Consider the following 18,672-nt stretch of genomic DNA (forward strand, 5'->3'; position numbering starts at 1 on the left):
GGTCACGAGCGCTTCTTTTGGAGTTTCAAAGCCTTGTTGGTCAAGTCTCAGTCCGATGTATTGAATAGAGTTGGTCTAAGTCAACGCCCACAGCTTGCGCAGGCCACTCGATTGAGTTGCGCTGCTGTTCCCCCAACACAAGAGCAGCCGTGGAGACGAGATTTGGCGCGAAGTCCTTAATCCAGAACACGAACTCGACTTGAGCAGGAAGTACGGCATAACTATACACACGGATACAAAGTCAGTTTGATCCAGAGATGTGAGGTTGGGTACGAGGTATCTGTGTCTAAGACACTGCGACCTTGTATCGGGGCATTACGCACTGCGCAAGAATGACCCAGGCTTCGGGCTGTCGTGCTTCCACGAGTTCCAAAAAGGCCAAAGGTAACTGGATGGGCCAGCTCATCACGGAAGTCCAATCGATAAGCTTTCCATACCGAGTTTTTGGTGCATTGTCGGAAACAGTGAGCTGTGAGACACGCGCGAAATCTTCCCGCAAGGTTTTCAATGCCTGCCTCAAGGCATCAAAACAGTACTCGTAGGGACGATCTGGCCTCATCCACATGCTTTCTATATCCTTGAGGCGTTTGTCATCCTCGATCGCATCGGATGTGGCAGGCATAGCATACGGCCACCAATCGCGCTTTGCGACGTCTTTAAACACTCCACTCACTATCAGATGCCAACAAGGCACCAATATGACAAGTACGCCTCGAAGAGTACGCAGGATCTTCGACGTAGTGGCCACGAGAGCCTTTACGGTCTGATCTCGATTCAGTCCTCGTCTCTTTTCGTTAGGATGCAGAAGAGCCTGAAAGTCGTCTGTTGTTGTGTAGAGGACCCACGCAGTAGCGGTGACGGAGAATGCTAACAGTGACTCCGCATTCGTCTCTGAAACCCTTGCAATGGCTTCGCGGTACTTGATAAGTCCCATGTTCATTTGGTAGGTTGCAATATCTCGGAAATGTTTCTTCTCGCTTTCTGTCTCTGCATGTTTGGAGACGTGGAGAGCTGAAATAGCAACTGTCCCCTGCAAGACAAAAATATGTTTCGCTGTAAGTTGGGGAACAGCTGCACACCAAGCTGCTCTAGCGGCGTCATTGTGAGTGATTGTGAAGCTGGTCTCCTCTGCGAAATGCTGCAACAGATGTCGAATTCGCGGACGTAAAGCATCTGGAAAGTGGACGATCAACTTGTCTTGAGGGAGGTAGTCCAAGAAAGTTGGAGATGAAATTGATGCAACAGACCCCTCGGGGCTACTTGAAGGTCCATTCGCTTGTGGAGCCCTTGCAAGGAAAGATCTGGGAACCGGGTCATAGGTACGAAAGCTGCACTCGGCTCTACGTCTGGCACAATTCTTACAGTCCGGACGACCTTCGTCACACTGCGGTTGTCAGACACGGCAGGATGGATGCGTGAGTTGAGCGCGCAGGTGTCGCCTTCCCAAAAGAAAATATGGGCTGACCTTGATACGACGCTTCCTACACTGAGCGCATCCGTGCTTGCTTTGTATGCGAGGCTTCCTCGTAGACATTGATCTGGCGGCTCTGTGTATCGGTTGTTGAAGTGACACGGGGATGACCAGCAGGGGGAAAACATGGGGGCCTGCAGCCTAGGCCGCAACAGGCAAGCGTGCCCTTTCTGGGAGGCTCACCTACCGTCTGCTTCGTGTTGATCTGCCTTCGTGATCAACTTGCATGGACATCATTTAGATCTGTCAATGTCTCGCTTTTTGCATGAAGAAGCCTGAGAACACGCGCCCATACACGACCAGCCGCCTCCATCTTCGTGCCCAAGCTAAGATCGACACACGCACGAGCTCCCCGCATTTGATCCTTGATTCCCCGTCCTGTGCCTCTCCAACTCCCTGCAACAATGCACGCGCCCCACTCACAGTCCTCTCCGCATGCGCCGGCTTCCCCAATTCTGTTTGGTCGGGTGAGCGCCGTTGTCGTTCGCTCCAAGCTCTATCCTCCAACTTCCCGTTTGGCACTGGTTTGCTGAGGCGGCCCTTGAATGACGTCGATCCAAAGCTGCCGCCGCGCTCAATTGCGGATCGTCTCACTCACCGTTACATTCGGTCGGTACCTTGACTTGGTACTCATGATCAATTGCGGGGTATAGTAATATCGCTTGGATGGCTAGCAAACGACCGTGCCAGGCACAAAAGCCTGAAATATCGTCATGCCGCGCTGATCGTCCATTTCCAAACATTCTGCTCCTGCTCTCCATACTGTGTGCGTGCCGGTGGCTCTCGATCAACATGCGCGGTCTCAACTTGCTTACCTCGATCGCGATACCACTACTCGCAGCTGCAGAATGTCCTGACTACTCGGATTACTCCAAGGTCGTTCATGAACCATTAAGCGCAGGGAAATACAAGCTTGCATACCAGAGGCCCTCGGAAGACTGCCGGACCTTCAAATCGCAGGGTGTCGAAGATACATTGACGCGTTTCGAGAGCATCATCAAAGATCCGGACCTCTATCGCCTCTTTCAGAACGCGTATCCGAACAGCTTGGACACGGCCGTCAAGTGGAAGGGCGTTGCCGCCGACAATGGGGAAGAAGAACTGACCTTCTTGATTACAGGCGATATCAATGCCATGTGGCTGCGTGACTCCTCTAATCAGATGCAAAGCTACCTCCCCTTACTGAACGCGAGCAGCGACCCCAATTCCCTCGCGAGTCTTTACAGGGGTGTGATCAATCTCCAGGCGAGATATTTGCTCACATCGCCCTACTGCAATTCCTTCCAGCCCCCAGTCGAGAGCAACATCGCACCGGCAAAAAACCCCTCGGCGAGCAACGACGTGGTTGTGCCGGCATACAACAACCAGTCGGTCTTTGAATGTAAATATGAACTCGACTCGCTGGCTGCCTTCCTGGAGGTATCGACCAACTATTACAATGCCACCGGCGACGCAGAATTCTTCGGCAAGTTCCATTGGGTGGAAGCTATCGAGGCAGTTCTCAAAGTAGCGCAGGAGATGACAACACCCACCTACGGCGAGGATGGAAGGGTTTTGGATAGTCCATACAAGTTCAACCGCGACACCGATCGAGCAACGGAAACATTCGCGAATGATGGTATCGGAAACCCTGTAGCAAACGGCACCGGTCTGATCAGGAGTGGATTCCGCCCTAGCGACGATTCGACAATCTACCAGCTGTATATCCCAGCCAACATGATGTTCAGCGCCTACCTGAAATCAGCCGCTGAAATAATGGGCAAAATCAACAACGATAAGTCGGCATCCCTAGCGACGCAGATGTCGGACCTCTCGAGGTCCATCCAGGAAGCCATCGAGACACACGCGACGGTGAACCACCCGAAATACGGAAAGGTCTATGCCTTTGAGATTGATGGCTTCGGCTCTCAGAACATCATGGACGATGCGAATATCCCATCGCTCCTCTCTGCTCCCTTCAACACGTACCCCGTGAACGAAGAGACATACGCCAACACACGCGAACTCGTGCTCAGCGCATCAAACCCATACTTTATGCGTGGACCCATAATCAACGCAGTAGGCGGCCCCCACCAAGGCCCCGGCATGGCTTGGCCTATGGCTAGCATTGTCAGGATATTGACGACCGACGATGACGACGAGATCAAAGGGGAGCTGAAGCAGATTGTCAGTAGCACGGATGGGCTTGGACTGGTACACGAGAGCATAAATAGCTTCAACGAGTCAGACTGGACACGCCAATGGTTCAGCTGGGCGAATGGCTTGTTTGGACAGATGATCTTGGATTTGGAGGAGAGAAAGCCGGACATCCTGAGCACGAGCTTCCAGTGAGGAGAGCGCGCGGAGTGATGTAGGGACCGTGATGGTCAAATCAGTAATGGTACACATGAATTCCTGTTTGCTTCTGGCTCTAGAGTTTCCTGGTTGTTGTTACAGATGGTGTACAACGCGAAGGAGCACATGTGATGTTGCTCAACACGTTAACTCCTTCCACGCGCACGGGCATGGTCAGCATAGGCTAGCAGCGCGGTCTTGGTGCCGCAGGGAACTGTTGTGTCCATAATTACTTCGGGAGCTGGCGTGAGATTCTGAGCGTTTGCGGTAGGGCACTTAGAAAGCGACCAGTAACGTAGATCGAGACGGCACGGCTCCTAGCTTAAACTTTCCACTCCCAACTCAAGACCAAATCTTGACGGACGTGATGGAGACGTGCGGTGCAGGAGCACGGGACGAACGAAAAGCTCCATATACGGACACATGCGACCTCGTGCTACCGTGTACTCGGTGAAACTCAGGACTTTAGCGGTGCGAGCTCTCCAGACGGTGCGCTAAGTCGCCGATGGCGACCGAGTTTGCGGCACCTCTTGCCATCAATAGATCATTGCCTGCTTGATATGGAGGGTCGCCGAGCGTACAAGTTGCCTGTTGAGGTGCTCATCTGCATGTTCTGTTATGCGTCTGCAAGCGGAATATATATCGGCCGCCGAGGAAGGTTTCTGCAACTACGGACGTTTGAGTGGGCTTCAGCAGAAAAGCCGTGCAACGATGACCAAGAGCCAGGCAGCCTATCTCCGATCCGCGGGCGGTGCGTCAGGTAAATGAAGGTCCAGGCGGAAAATTGATGTTCCTCCTGATTCAACGCGGTGGGGAGTGCATGAACAGGTTGCTGAAAAACACGTGCCTGTGCGTTTGACGAGGCAAGAGGGTCCGACAATAAGAACACGATGACGGCAGCGATCAAACGCAGCCGGACGATCTTGCAAGGGTGGGAAATTTGGTTTTCGATACGCTCCACAGCCCGAAATAACTGCGCCTTGTTGCACGGCGCGCGGCTGTCGAGCGTGTGCTGGAATGTTTCCTGGCGGCTCTCGAGAAACATCGTGGCCCTGTGGAACGGCGAGGGAGGAGGCACGCAACACGGGTCTGCAGCCGTGCACTGCATGCTGCGCCGCAAGCAGCGCTTACGGGCAACGAGTGGGCATGAGGGTTGACGGCGTGGGCAGGGAGCTGTTTCAGCTGGCACTTGCATTGACGCGATCTCATCGGCCGTCCAGCCCAGGCGTGCGGTGGAGCGGAGGGGCCGAATGTTTGCGTGTTTGTGTGTCTGCGCGCTCCCGCCGCGAGCGCACCGCACAAAGATTTGTTTCCGGCTGGGTGTAGCTACGGCAACTTGTCGAGGAACCGGCTGTCTGCCAGGTGGTAGTGTTGCGGACGCCTGTCTCCGGCGCGTGATGGCTGGCTGGGATGGCCTCCGATGCGCCCGCGCCTGTGCCTGCCTGATTAGCGAGGCAGGGGCTGCTGCACCCATGCAAGTCCTCCCGCAACCCAGGGATCCGTCTTCCTCACCCCTCGTGGACGACGCTGCCATGGCCGATGGTACGTCTCCAGCCCGCTCAGCTGGATGCCATGGATGCTATGGACCGGCCCCGCCGTCTTCACGCCGCCTGCCGGCTCTTGCGGAGCAGGACATGATGCCGGTGCCCTCTCCTGCGGCGACCGTGAGATGAAGCAGCGCTGAGCCTCCCTATCAGCGTCTGCGGTCGTCGGCCGTTCGCTCGTCTGTTGCTTCCCATCCAATAAATCTTCTCATGTCATGTCAAACCTACTTTTGCTTGGTGCTCAACTAGACATGAATGGCGCACGCCGTGGCTTCCCGATACACTAACAACTAGGGACACCGACGGCGCCTTCCTACCAAAACAGCCTTCGAACTGACAGGTGCACCACGACTTCATACCCAGCCATCCCCTCTCTCCTCACACCGCTCTACACGGCCTCTTCTGTTGTTGTTTTTGGACTGCCCAACGACTAGGTTTCGCATTCCCCAATTTCGACTACTCTACGCTCTGCATTAAGCGCTGAGGCTGCTTTCTCCTTTCATCCAACACTCTTCAGCGCCAACCCGGCCAATCCCCTCCTCGACTATTTGCGGCGTAGACCTTCCCATCCTGCAGTACGTCGCAGCCTCGTGCATCAAACAACTTTTCCTCTGGACAGTGCAATTCTCCGAGTGGGTCCAAATTGCAGCCTGCGTGAGCCTTATCGACAAGGCCCTCAAACTTGGCCCTGTTCGTTTCAAGTGGTTGAACCAAGCGCCCTTTGACCGCATCATCGTCCGGCAGATCACCTCTAATCGGCTCTTGCGCCTTTTGGTCCAATCGTTTTGCATTGTCGAGTTGCATAACGTCGTCGTTGATCAAGCTTCCGCGTAATTATTCGGTGTTTTTTTGGTCCATGCCAGCCGCGTGTATCTTTATTCTTCCCAGGTATGTCTGCCGCCACCGTTCATCCGCTTGCTTAACTAAAACGAATACAGCAGGGTCTCCAATATGACCTTCTAATTCGGACGCTTGTCACTGCAGTTTCATGACACCCGGTTAGCTTCTGGCATCCAAACGAGACACTGCCCCGTCCCGCATCCTGCTCGCTTTAAGGCCCCGGGCGTCCCAACATCATGGGTTCCACAACACTCTTCACCTTCCTGTTGTATGTTGATCCGATATCTGCCTTATATTCCATTACTCCGCTGACTTTTCATTTAGTGAGCATCCTACTCGGCTTCAAAGTGTGGAGCTGTTCGGCTCGTGGGACAATTTCTCCAAGCCATACCAGCTACAACGCGACCGAAGAAGAGGTCACGGGGTCTGGTCTGGTTGTTATACTTTCGACAACATCATCTGTGACGGCGACTTTGAGAACGTCGGGCAGCGTCGAAGTGGTGCTCTAAAAATGGGTGGAACCTATTGGTATTACGTACGAGCCTCCACTCTCATGTGTGCAAACACATGTCGTTTTACAGCGTCGCGACAGTTACTGATCCTACCCAGTACAGCGTGGATGGCATTGAGGAACGCTATAACCCTTCGGAACCATCGACAACTGCGTGCCCTTTACTCCCTGGGCAGCGACTGAACGTCCTGGATGTCCCTCGCGAGGCAGGGACCATCCACAACATGGGAGACGCAGACGTCTTCACCCGCAACCCCAAAGACAAGTTCCTCACGCCAGTCCCGCCTGTTCCACAGAAAGCCCTTCCATCCCCTCGCCTAGGAGATCTCTGCAGTGAATCGTATCGTGTCCCCACAGTCTCGCTCACTACTCCGCGATCCGCAACATACCCCTACACCACTCCAGCATACTCACCCGGTCCTGCACGACATGCACGGAGTGCATCTACTACACCGGCCTTAACCTCGACGGCCCTGTTCGCAGACTTCAAGTGTCTGAAAGAAAAGTTCGCACAGAAGAGGTCAGCTTCACATGCACGAGCAGGATCGAAAGGTATCCGGGATCTAGAGATAGGAGCACCTACCTTGATCAGCACCACCGCTGAAGAGGTCAATCTTGTACCTCTGTCGTCGCTCCACAGGACCCCACTCCCTTCGCCTTTACCGACTCCCCAGACCTTAAAGTCTCTGCCCCCTCCGCCTACGGCGCCCCATACGGCTCCTTCCTTGCCAGAATCTGTCAGGGAAAAGTTGCGGCAGTTCTCGCCTCTTGGCTCTCACCCAATAGAATCCAACGCAGATAGTGGACCATCGACGTTGGCGCCCAACGAATATTCGTATGGGGCGCGGCCGCGTTCTCGATCGGACGTTGCACCAACTACAGCAGGCTCATTTTGTGCGCCAGCCAGTGTTGTTCGAGCTAAATCGACCGACACGAGGCGCACGAAACTCTTCTGCAATGAGCCATGGATATCATCGCCGAGACTGCCACGGCAACATGAGATAGGCCCTGAGATACTGGCCGATGAGGCTCCTGTACTTGAAACACCGGCTTTAGCCCTCGAGCCACCATCCACGGACGCACGCCCAACTTCAAGCCACGGCGGTGATCGCAGCTCTGGCTTGCGGAACTCAGCACTTGACAAGGACAAGAGCCTGCCTCCGTTACCACGTTATCTTGTTCCCGCTCCGCTCTACGCATGCAGCAGTGCCGATTCCAGCCCACAGATCGACGATACGCCTGAGGAGAATGAGTATCAAGAGATCCAGGTGGAGGATGCACGGTTCCAAATTCTATCGGATCGCAAGGGCCATTTCTCAATCTGGAGTGCCGAGTCGGGCACGTTCAGCTCTCCAACATCCGACGAAGGCGAGCTTGAATCGCCGACTTTCAGCTGCCTTACCAGCGACTGTAGTGATACTGGCTCGCCACGACGGTTCTCTCTTTTCTCCATTAGCGAATACATACACAGCCCCAACCACGATTCTACATTTCCCGAGCAGGAGTACGAAAAGGAAGACCAGGATGAGTCACCCGCCCAAGAGGACGTCTCTACTTTGCCTCCAAAGTTAGAGGAGCTTCACTTATCATCATTTGGGCCCAGTCTCTTCGACCTCGACATTCAACACGCAGAATCTGCGCCACGTAGGCAAGCGGCATGCTTTGGGCTGGGCTTCCAAAGCTACAAGCTACCAGACAATGAAACTGTGTCCAAGACGACCGTCACCGAGAGCTCATTCCAGCCCCGGCCAGCGATACAGCATGCCCGTGGTGGCTCCATCGCTCGTTCCGAAGCGCTCGTCAACGATTTCGGCTTCCTTGGCGATGCCGTCAATTAGGAGTAATTCGGTCACCACCTTCGCTTCACAGTATATATTCGACGTTACATTTCCTCTGTTTAGATTTCTTGGTATACCCATCTTCGGCCCTTTAGCATTGTGGCCTGGTCGAGCCACACTTTTCTTGACTTTTAAGGCGAATTTTCTACCTACGCCGTATATGCAAGATTTTGGCCTTCGTTTCAACTTTCACCCTTTACACACTGCAGCGATGCTTCATTTAGCAATGGTGTTTGATCCTAGGGAGCAACCTCACTGCGATTTTCATGCCCCCCATGTCACGAGCATGAATTTGATCAGTCGGCGGTCGATGGCATGGCGGTATGGGCCATAGAGTGACATACTGTCATATGACGGGAGGATAGCAATGCGTCTGATGGTGGACAAAGCTCATGGAAATATCTTGCAGCTTAATGAGCAGTGCAACGAAATGACGAAAGTACCAAAACACATCCCAATATATCCAGAAGCATGACATAACAGGTGATGAGGCCAGACCTGCAAATATAGCCGAGCGTGGGTGCCTACGCCTGCGGTCGCCTAGTCTTCCACTGCAGCCTTACATTCTCTGCGCTGCTCGGGACGTACCCAACGACTTCGCTGTCCGACTACAAAAGTTCTTGGAACTGGCCCAAGCTTGTATCGGCACAGCTTTGTACAACGTAGCATTGTACTGCCGACAATCTTGATCATCTGGCCCATTCATCCAATTTCGAGACAGTACTTGTACCCACCAAGAATGAAGCACACCTTCCCCAATTTCGTCGCATGACTCGACCGCGAGAAGCGCAAAGCCGTGCCGCGAGGACGGCCGGAAGATTCGGATCGCTGGAACCACACAGAGTGTACCATTATAAGTACAGGGCACGCTGGACGCCAGACCTCCGGTGCGCTCGGAATGACACCATGGGCACGGCAAGCAAGTCATGAGGGAGAGGTGGCTAGCGCTGCACTAGAGAGGATCGGACGGGCTATCGCATTCATGAATGAGGGATTGCACCAGGGAGTTGTGGTGCAGAAAGGGATGGATGGACTGTCCTGGACAGTCCCGAAGACGCAGCGCTGTCGTCGGGGTCGTCGGGGTCGTCGGGGTCGTCGCTAACGGATGCAAATGTGGCAGTCTTTGGTGGCTTTTCCGGGAGTGGTGCACCTACGATACATCCAAACGAGCAGGCCCATGAAGCTGGCGTCGATAAAACCCCTGCACGCGCAGGCGAACATGTAGGAAGCGCAGATGAAGATGAAAGTGATTACTGGGACGAAAACTACGACGGCGTAGACACGGATTTCGAAGGCGTACCATTTTCAGCTGCGATGCTCTGTAAATGGCCAGACACCGAGCATACAGAGTGGACAGAGGAGATGTGGAGTGAGGCGCGGAGCGCGGAAGAAGCCGCGATGTCACCGTTGCCTGACGACGAGGATGAAGATGGGGAGGTGGGTGGCGGGAGAGACGGTGTAAAGTGGGTGTTTAAGAGGACGGGACAGGCGATTTGACTTGTTTTGTTTTGACAACACAAGACGCCCTGGTAAGACAGAGCAGTGTCAAACGTGGGGGATAGTTGTTTAACGCACGAGTCCTGCACTGACACATAACGAGGTCGCCAGCTCTCCAAGTCATCATAATTGCATCTTCAATGATTTTGCTTCGGTCCTGTCTATGCTAGTCCCGTGCACATTATATGCGAACACTCCACTAAGCCAGACGCACGCCGTTACAGGGCCAGGTGAGCTTATACAATCTCGTAGACATCCGCGACGGACTTGATATCCGTGGTGAAGTTGATGTCTTGGTTCATAGAGAGAAGCGTAACGGAGGCAACCTGTTCGCACAACTGTTAGTAAACTCTAGGCATGCTTAAAGCAGAGGAAATAGTATAGACTCACGCTGACGTCCACGAAGGGAGTCGCCTTGCTGAAGCGTACCCTCATGGGGAAAAACTCAGCCTCGCTCTCGGCCTGAGCCTCGAACTCAAAGCTGCCGGAGCTGTGCTCTTCGTCTACGGTACCGATGTTCCACTCCAGGCTATCGCCGCTGACTTCGTATACAGCGTCAAAGGACGACACATTTGGCTCGTCTGTCTGGAACGGTATGGTGACGGTGACGTCCTTCAACGCGTCACCGCCAGCCAGCTCATATTCTACAGTGATGTTGAACATCTTGCCCGAGTCCTCGACCCATACGCGGAACGTGATCGGTGGATCTGATACATCTTCTGCCTTGGGCGCGAGTTTCCATTTCATGACACCAATTCCCATGTTCGAGGGAAATCCCTTACTGGTATCCGCAAGCTGGATGACCTGGCTGTTGCGGAAAGCAGCCTTGTCGACCTTTGGATGTGTCATGAGCTGAGCGCCTCGGGTGTCGCCGGCTTGTAAGTCGAGCTTCACTTGCGTAAGGGCCGGGTCGGAGATCTTGAGTTGCATTTCTCCCTTGACCTCAAATGACTTGAGCAGACCTTCTCTGTCCAAGCGTGCGGAAATGGACTCGTTGGTGGTGATGTGCACAGCTTCGCGGTCGTTCGAGGTGGACTGACGAGCGCTCGCTGGCGCTGCGGCGGGGGCGGAGGTCTTGGGTGAGGCAACAAGGGGTTCGCTCTCAGGAGGCAGATCGCCTGCAACTTGGTCGAAGATGTTGGAGGTGGTTTTCTTCTTGCCGAGCTGCATGCCCTTCTTGCCCAGTGCTAGTGGCTTGCTAGTCTTCTTCTTCTCGGCTTCATACGAATCATAGGTATCGGGAACGGTGGCAGGGGTGCTGGGCGTGTACGAGGGGTACTGAGGTGTGCGAGGTGCGCTGCCCATGCCGCCCATGCTTCCCATGCCTCCGCCTCCTCCCATTGCGCGTGATGACCTTGACATTTCCTTGCGCTGCATTTCGAGCTGCTTGGCACGACGTTTGCGCTCCTCGGTGGCCTCGAGTTCCTTGTTCCGTGCAATAATCTCCTGAATCCTCTCCTCGTGACTCTCCATCTCTAAGAAAGTCTTAATTTGGGACAAGGTGAGGTTCTCCCGATAGCCCAGCGTGACGATCTCATCAAAAGCGCCCAGCAGCTCGAACGCATTCTTCAAGATCTCGCGTTCATCTAGCGACTTGCATATTGAGGATACGACCTGGGCGAAAAGATGCAGAGAGTTGATGTCTTGCAAGATGTTGGACTGGAGGTTGGTAATGAGCACCATGTACAGCTCGTCAAGCGGCTGGTACACGTAGCGCACATTGTCCTGCTCTACGGTGGTGTGTTGGGAGGCGCCGTCGGCGAGCTTGGGAAATGAGGCGAGGAGGGCTTCAATGCGCGAGCGCTGCATTTCGCGGAATTGGCGGGAGAGGACAGCCTTCCCGCCGCGGGTGCATATCGACGCTGCGAGGACAACCTGCGATTACCGTAAGACGTGATGAGCAGGCATGATGCAGCATTGGACCACTGTACCATGTTGACGCAACACTAGTAGCTCAAATGGATAACCTTCGAGCTTATATATGGGTTGTCCGGGGTGGTGGGCGCGCGTTCGATCGCAGCGTTTCGGCGGTCTGTGGGTATGGAGGGGATGCTGTCCACAGTGGAAATTGGGAGCCCCAAACTGATTGGCAATCGCGCGAGGATGTCTAGCTGGAGACGGACAAGCAGCGCAGAGGAAGTATGCTGTCCGAGTATCGTAGAAGAAGCAAGGCTACTGTGTCCCTTGCGTTCGAGTTGCTGGCTCGCTGGACCATTGTGGAGGTCCGCCATGTCCAGGTGTTAATTTGATCACGTGATTGTGCCTGCCTACGCTAAGCCGTTTTCACGGCCGAGCCTGCCACATAAAGTGCCCTTTGACCCAACCCTTTTTCTCTACTACAACCGCGCTCCTGCTCAGCTACCGCGACCTCCCATACGGACCTTCCGCAGCGGCTTCTATTGTCTTTTCACTTGCCTTTCACCCAATAAACAAAATCCGCGGCCCGACGGCGCGCTCCAAGAACTTCCGCTCGCGTTGGCTTCGATACCTGCAGCTCGTCCTTGGCGCGACCTTTGTCTTCCTCCGCCTACTGTGATAGAGCCCTACAACACTACCTCACAACCCGCGCCTTGCAGCAACGCCGATTACTCACGACGCGTACGGCGTGATGCTACCCTAAAACAAGCCTCACCTTCAGTCTCGCTTTACAAGTTCTCGTGCCACGCGCGTTCGCCCCTTCCGCCACGCCTGTGACTCGCGCCCGCCCGCTGCGACGCGCCCTTCACGCCACCCTCAATACTGTTTGCAATATCATCGGTCTCTTCTGACCAAAGTTTCCCTATGTCGACCGCTGCCTTGTCAGCTCCTCATCTGGAGGTCAGTGCACCCGATAATATGGACCTTCATTCCGAAGACGGCCTGGACTTCGATGATGACGATGTCGACATCGATCTGGACTTGCGTTCTGCAGGTGGCGTTGATGACGATGAATCGCTCCGCGATGCTGGGACAGATGCTGGCCAGGATATGCAGGCCGTGCCGGGTGACCTGGACGACTTCATGGCTGACAACGAGGATCTGATCGAAGAGGACATCGTTGACGAAGACATCGAGGTAGATCTCCACCCGCATTCAGCCGACCATACCACCGCGCTTGACCAGTCCCCACCAGCTGGCCCCGAAGAAGACTTGATTGATTACTCGGATGACGAAGACGCAGCCGTAGACGGAAATACAGTCGCGACAAACGCGCCCCAAACTGATACTCCCATTGAAACTGTAATTGCCCCAGAGAACGGAGACCAAGCGGGTGTCGACAACCTGTCTAGTCACGGAAGTCAAGCCGAAGAGAACGACGTTAAGTCACAATACACTACAAATGCGCATCAGGTGCAGACTGACTTGGACCCTGTGCAAGCACAGGACTTGCACACAACAAAGCAACCTGGTGCTGCTTCCGCACAGCCAGACGAGCGATCGCACTCTGTTGTGCATGATGACTACCAAACCTCGGGCCAGGAAACCCATAGCCCAGAGCGTGGGACGAGTGATCCTCTCATCTTCTCGACTGGTGCCGGCGTTGACAACTCTTCGACCGAGCACAGCGGGCAAGGTGACAAAGACACCAACTTCCACCCTGTCAATGTCAACTTCAACGGCCAGGACTACTGGCTGTTCCAGCATCATGACTATGAGGGCAGTGGGGATTACCTCCTCGAGGATGACTCCTTTCTGAAACAGCCTCTTAATTCCGTCATCAATGCTTGTCGGAAAGCTCTCCGCGCTCTTGACGTTGACGTCCCCGGTGATTTTGAGCTTGGCTTCCGTCTTGACAGTCTCCACCAGGTCGAGCTCTTCGAAGAGCATTCGACATGTGCTTTTTTCAGCTTGAATGACATACTCGGTGTATACCTGCAGCTCTATGCTCAAGATGGGATTACTGACCCCGAGTACTTTTGCATCTCGCTCGTGTCCCGCCCACGAGTCTCGTCTCTACTCGCCGAACTCTCCAGAGCCGCTACGGAAGGCATTGGCTACTCAGGCTTAGACAATGTTATTGCGTCTGGGCAGAGTCTCTTCTCTGTCCAAAAATCTCATAGTCCTACCGAACATAGTTCTGGGGAATGGGAGGAGGAGGAGGAGGATGATGATGTGCAAGAGGCGTCCGAGGTGCAGGACCACCCTGAAGTGGGGAACCCAGATGGACACGAGGGAGAACACCAGGGAACATATGAACTCGAGGATGTACATGGGTCGTATGAAGAGCAGGGCTCTGGCAATGAGGACTGGCAGCAAGAGAGCAACGACAAGCACGAGCCTGAACGTGAGCCTGAGACTACCGCTGACGTTTCGGAGGAAAAATCATCAGCAGCTATTACGGCAAGTGGAAGTGATGTTCCTCAGAATACGACAGCGAGCATAGCCGAGGATGTGGAGCAGCCCATTACCGACAATGATCTTTCAGAGCAACATCTTCAGGACCCTGAAGAGAACTTCATTGACTATAGTGACGACGAGGACGACGAGAACGCTCCTGGCCCCCAAGCCCAGACGAGCCGCGTCTCGTCGACCTCTGTAACGGTTCAGGGTGACGATCCTTCTCACTCTCAGGACTATGCGGAAACCGTAGCCCAAGCCGAGGAGCAGAGCGAGCACCCAATCGAGGGCCTGAATGATGCACAAGCAGCCTCTGGTGCTGACGCCCTTGCCGAGTTCGAAGGCAATGACTTCTCTTACGGAGAGCTTGATGGGCAAGCCTACGGAGAAACTTACGAAGAAGAGTACGAGCCAGAGGCCAACGATGACCAAGAAGCTGAGAGCTACCCTGGCTACGATATCGCTCAGGTGAACATCGAAGACACTAACCATCTTGGTGATCTCGAACAGCAATCAGCCGATGATGCTGATGACCTCAACTTGACTGGGGAATTACTTGTCGGCGAGTCTGACATTGTAGACGATGTTCTCGAAGGAGGAAACGCCTTCCTAGAGTTTGGCGACACAGTTGCGGTACCGGGACCAACAGTGAACCATGATGCCGCAGAAGACGAGTTAGATTACTCTGATGACGAGGAGGGCGGCGTGGTCAGTCAAGCTTTGGCCGCGGCATCTGCGGCTGCTGACACCGTTGTCACTTCGTCTACCGAACCTCGAAATCTGTCTCCACAGGGTCAGAAGAGAACAATTGACGAGGTTGGCAATGATGTGGTGGATGCAACCACTTCAACAGGTATGCCGTCACGTAAGCGCCCGAGATTGCAGCACAGGGCTGACTGGTTATTTCAGATGCAAAGCGGCCTCGAGTGTAGACTCCCGCCGTCCTCCTTGGCAGCGACTTCGATGTGAACGTGCACTAACCTGAAAAGATGGCGATATAACGCCTGGCTACGGCCGACCGAATCCCCTTTGACGTAGACAGACCTGGACACGGATCTCACTGCACTTTGACATCTCAACTGGATACTAATCGCAGGTGTATGCACCAATTGTAAGCTTCCTTAAATGGCGCGGGTGACCAGCTCCATATTGCTGCAGTTTCAATTGCAGAAGGTACGTAAAATACACTGCTAACCAAGGACGTACTTGCGGTTATTTCGCTCGCAGCGAAGACACTCCGGAAGGGCATACCAACAACGGGCATCGGATGGGTTTCTCCCTGGCGGTGGTGAGCAGGTGGCGGAGAGTGAACGATTTCGGGTAGTAAGATGGATTTCGGCATCCGGAGTTTGGCGCAACGGAAACATGGCACAAGACGGGACAGAGGATTGGTCGTCATACGGCGTTTGATACCCAATTTGTCCGCATGGGAATCTGGAATTGGGCGTTTACAACAATTCTTTTACTGCAACTGTATGCGCACCCCTTCGTCGAACGAAGCAAGGACAATATCGCGGTTGACGACGTGTCAGCCCCAGACGGTTGAATATTTGATAAGCTATAGCGGACGGAGTGGACACTGCTGCACTGGTTTGATTTGAGTCAGCTACTCAGCCCCAGACGCCACAATAGTTCTTCTCCACAATCAGTGTGTGCGTGCGAACTGTGATGCTACAATGCGTCTTGTGAGAAGAGCGCGACTGTTGAACCTGGCCGTTCCAAGCAGCCGCGTGACGTGTCGCAAGAGAGATCTGGCTCAATATGCTTGGCGTCTCAAGGTCGACGGGGTGGTAGTCAGAGCCGATGGTGGCAGGCCTGAGGCCGCGTGTTTCGCAGCCTGAAGCGGCGGGCTGGATGCTCCAGTGCTCCACGGTTCGAAAATAGCGAGCCCGCTAAGGGTGCCCCCTGCGCCTAGGACCGTGGGCCGTGAGAGGCCATAATCGACAGCTAGCCGTCCCAAAGCGTCGACATCCACGCCACCCAAGCCCTGCCGTTGAGCAGACCGCGCACGCCGCACAAAACAGCCATCGTCCTCCCTTACCTGCAACCCTTTCGCGCATCCTTCCTTCGCATCGCCGCCCTCCCGCCTGCCGCTCGCTCACACAGGCTCCCCTCGCCATTCGTTACCACCGGCCACACAGCGTTTGGTGAAACGCGCAGCGATTTGGGCCTGCAGTTTGCAGTCTGCCGAGTGCGCCATCGTTCCTGCCGAGACTCAGCCAGGAACAGAAGCCGCGCCATACGTGTGCCCTGGAGAACTGAACGTGCGCGTGCCTGTCGCATTCATCTTCACTTCTTCACCGTCCGCCGAGGCTCAGCGCCGTTGACCACCTGTACCTGTTCGCGCCTATCGATAGCCTTAGCCCTCGGGCTTCTCTCGCCGCCAACGCTTGCAGCACACCGCATCCGACAACATTCGCGTCTGATAGCTGAACACCAGAGCGACAGGGAACCCTGGTGCGCCATTATGGTCGAAGACAAGTATGTGTCGAAGCAGAAGCGCTGCGCGCGAAGCACGAGTGGTGCTCATTGTGTACAGATACGTTGGCCTGATATTGGCTGTGTCGTCTTCGCTTGCCATAGGTATATGCTATCCCACCACGTATTTGTCTCACGTTGCTGACATGTCGCGATCAGGCACGAGTTTTGTCATCACGAAGAAGGTCCGTCGCCCCGCGCTCTCCCTGCCCGACCGTCCCCCCTTCGTCTCCAAGTCGCGACTTGCAAGAGCTTCGGCTAATGATGTCTCTAGGGTCTAAACGCTTCCGCAGAGAAACATGGCTTTGACGGAGATGGTTTCTCATATTTGCGAAATCCCATTTGGTGGGCCGGAATAGTCACGAGTGAGTGGTACTGTGATGCCGCTGTGGAGCACGGTCTGACATTGCGCAGTGGTTTTAGGAGAGATATTCAACTTCGCCGCATACGCATTTGCACCTGCGATTCTGGTGACTCCGCTCGGAGCTCTATCAGTGCTAATCGGGTCCGTAGCTGACGCGCCCCATAAGAAAAGACCTTGCTAATATGAAGACAGTGCTGTCCTAGGGTCCTACTTTCTCCAGGAATACTTGGGCGTGCTTGGCAAGATTGGCTGCGCCATATGTCTGATAGGATCTGTCATCATCGTGCTCCATGCGCCGCCGGACGAGGAAGTTGAGTCCGTTGACAAAATTCTCGACTATGCGATACAGCCGGGTATGACATGGCGCTTCTTCACATATGGCACAGAAGCTGACGGACAGATGCAGGCTTCCTAATCTACTGTGTCTTCGTCGCCGCCTTTTCCATCTTCATGATCTACAACATAGCGCCCAAATACGGCAGAAGAAATCCGCTCATTTACCTCTCCATCTGCTCGACGACCGGATCCGTATCTATTATGGCGATCAAAGCATTCGGTATTGCGCTCAAGATGACTTTTGCTGGAAATAACCAATTTTCACACCCTTCCACATACGTCTTCGTAATCATAACGGTCGGCTGCATTTTGACGCAGATGAACTACTTCAACAAAGCGCTCAGCCAGTTCTCAACCAACATGTACGAAATTCAGAGTTAGGACGGTCGGGCTTTTGCTGATGAAAACAGTGTCAACCCGCTTTATTATGTCACATTCACGACATGCACACTTGTCGCTTCCTTTCTACTCTTCCGCGGTTTTAACACCACCTCCGCCGTGAACACCATCTCCCTCCTTTGCGGTTTCCTCGTCATATTCTCCGGCGTCTACCTCCTCAATCTCTCCCGCGACGACCCTGACGGCAGCCGTGCTCTGGGTAACAACTTCAGCGACGGTGTGCCGACGGACGGCATTTCGGGTTTCCCTACGAGGCGAAGCATGCAGTTGCGACGCAGTACCGAATCTAATTTCCGGAGCCCTGCGCTTCCATTTTTGGGCGGCCATGGCAACGGCAGCCGGCAAAGTTTTGGGGAGAGGAGGGCAATGATGCACGACTACGATATCGAGAATAATCAATTTGAGATGGGCGATCTGGCGGATGATAGCGATGAGGCAGAAGGCGGTATCAAGAGGACGAGCTTTGACGAAGCAGACGACGTGGGATTGAACGGACGTCGACCGAGTGGCAGTGTGAGAGTCTCGAAATCATCCGTACGACCGAACGCCAAGGGCTCAGGCCGATAATACTTGCGAAGACCAGATGCCAAATCACGCATAACGAACGAACCTCGCTGCGTCTCATCGAAAGAGATGCATGTATATATGGGATGACATGAGGTTCCGATTAGTATGCGGCGTGGAAAGGGACTTACCGCTTGGCTGGCTGCGCGGTTGCATCAACCAGCTTACTTTCTGTGCGG

At 54.3% G+C, this 18,672-nt stretch overlaps 7 protein-coding genes across 7 annotated transcripts; 4 read left to right on the top strand and 3 right to left on the bottom strand.

Moving 5' to 3' along the window:
- Window positions 1-40: 40 nt before the first annotated feature.
- Window positions 41-1,553, bottom strand: CC84DRAFT_1153489 (uncharacterized protein; the record flags this gene model as incomplete). Its single annotated transcript, XM_018176841.1, has 3 exons — window positions 1,466-1,553; window positions 324-1,384; window positions 41-221 (listed from the first exon to the last, which is right to left on the bottom strand). The coding sequence occupies exons 1-3, from the start codon at window positions 1,532-1,534 to the stop codon at window positions 41-43; spliced, it is 1,311 nt and encodes a 436-aa protein (XP_018031933.1). The 5' UTR covers window positions 1,535-1,553.
- A 710-nt stretch (window positions 1,554-2,263) lies between these two features.
- Window positions 2,264-3,802, top strand: CC84DRAFT_1189859 (uncharacterized protein; the record flags this gene model as incomplete). The annotated part of the gene is made up of 1 exon (XM_018181079.1): window positions 2,264-3,802. One exon carries the CDS (start codon window positions 2,264-2,266, stop codon window positions 3,800-3,802), a length of 1,539 nt encoding a protein of 512 aa, XP_018031934.1.
- Window positions 3,803-4,111: 309 nt separating this feature from the next.
- Window positions 4,112-5,176, bottom strand: CC84DRAFT_201427 (uncharacterized protein). Its single transcript, XM_018185570.1, has one exon. The coding sequence runs from the start codon at window positions 4,998-5,000 to the stop codon at window positions 4,422-4,424; it is 579 nt and encodes a 192-aa protein (XP_018031935.1). The 5' UTR covers window positions 5,001-5,176; the 3' UTR covers window positions 4,112-4,421.
- A 1,132-nt stretch (window positions 5,177-6,308) lies between these two features.
- On the top strand, window positions 6,309-8,818 carry CC84DRAFT_201441 (uncharacterized protein). The gene is made up of 3 exons (XM_018185571.1): window positions 6,309-6,457; window positions 6,514-6,724; window positions 6,799-8,818. The coding sequence occupies exons 1-3, from the start codon at window positions 6,426-6,428 to the stop codon at window positions 8,536-8,538; spliced, it is 1,983 nt and encodes a 660-aa protein (XP_018031936.1). The 5' UTR covers window positions 6,309-6,425; the 3' UTR covers window positions 8,539-8,818.
- Window positions 8,819-10,153: 1,335 nt separating this feature from the next.
- CC84DRAFT_201447 (uncharacterized protein) lies at window positions 10,154-12,055 on the bottom strand. Its single transcript, XM_018185572.1, has 3 exons — window positions 11,967-12,055; window positions 10,426-11,910; window positions 10,154-10,361 (listed from the first exon to the last, which is right to left on the bottom strand). Exons 1-3 carry the CDS (start codon window positions 11,967-11,969, stop codon window positions 10,272-10,274), a joined length of 1,578 nt encoding a protein of 525 aa, XP_018031937.1. The 5' UTR covers window positions 11,970-12,055; the 3' UTR covers window positions 10,154-10,271.
- Window positions 12,056-12,816: 761 nt separating this feature from the next.
- On the top strand, window positions 12,817-15,284 carry CC84DRAFT_1221062 (uncharacterized protein; the record flags this gene model as incomplete). Its single annotated transcript, XM_018183225.1, has 2 exons — window positions 12,817-15,205; window positions 15,262-15,284. 2 exons carry the CDS (start codon window positions 12,817-12,819, stop codon window positions 15,282-15,284), a joined length of 2,412 nt encoding a protein of 803 aa, XP_018031938.1.
- Window positions 15,285-16,727: 1,443 nt separating this feature from the next.
- CC84DRAFT_201491 (DUF803-domain-containing protein) lies at window positions 16,728-18,523 on the top strand. Its single transcript, XM_018185573.1, has 8 exons — window positions 16,728-16,833; window positions 16,892-16,935; window positions 16,990-17,015; window positions 17,105-17,195; window positions 17,245-17,335; window positions 17,387-17,547; window positions 17,601-17,892; window positions 17,941-18,523. Exons 1-8 carry the CDS (start codon window positions 16,820-16,822, stop codon window positions 18,494-18,496), a joined length of 1,275 nt encoding a protein of 424 aa, XP_018031939.1. The 5' UTR covers window positions 16,728-16,819; the 3' UTR covers window positions 18,497-18,523.
- Window positions 18,524-18,672: the final 149 nt, after the last annotated feature.

This window comes from Paraphaeosphaeria sporulosa (genome assembly GCF_001642045.1).
Source record: "Paraphaeosphaeria sporulosa strain AP3s5-JAC2a unplaced genomic scaffold CC84scaffold_10, whole genome shotgun sequence".
Lineage (NCBI taxonomy): Eukaryota > Fungi > Ascomycota > Dothideomycetes > Pleosporales > Didymosphaeriaceae > Paraphaeosphaeria > Paraphaeosphaeria sporulosa.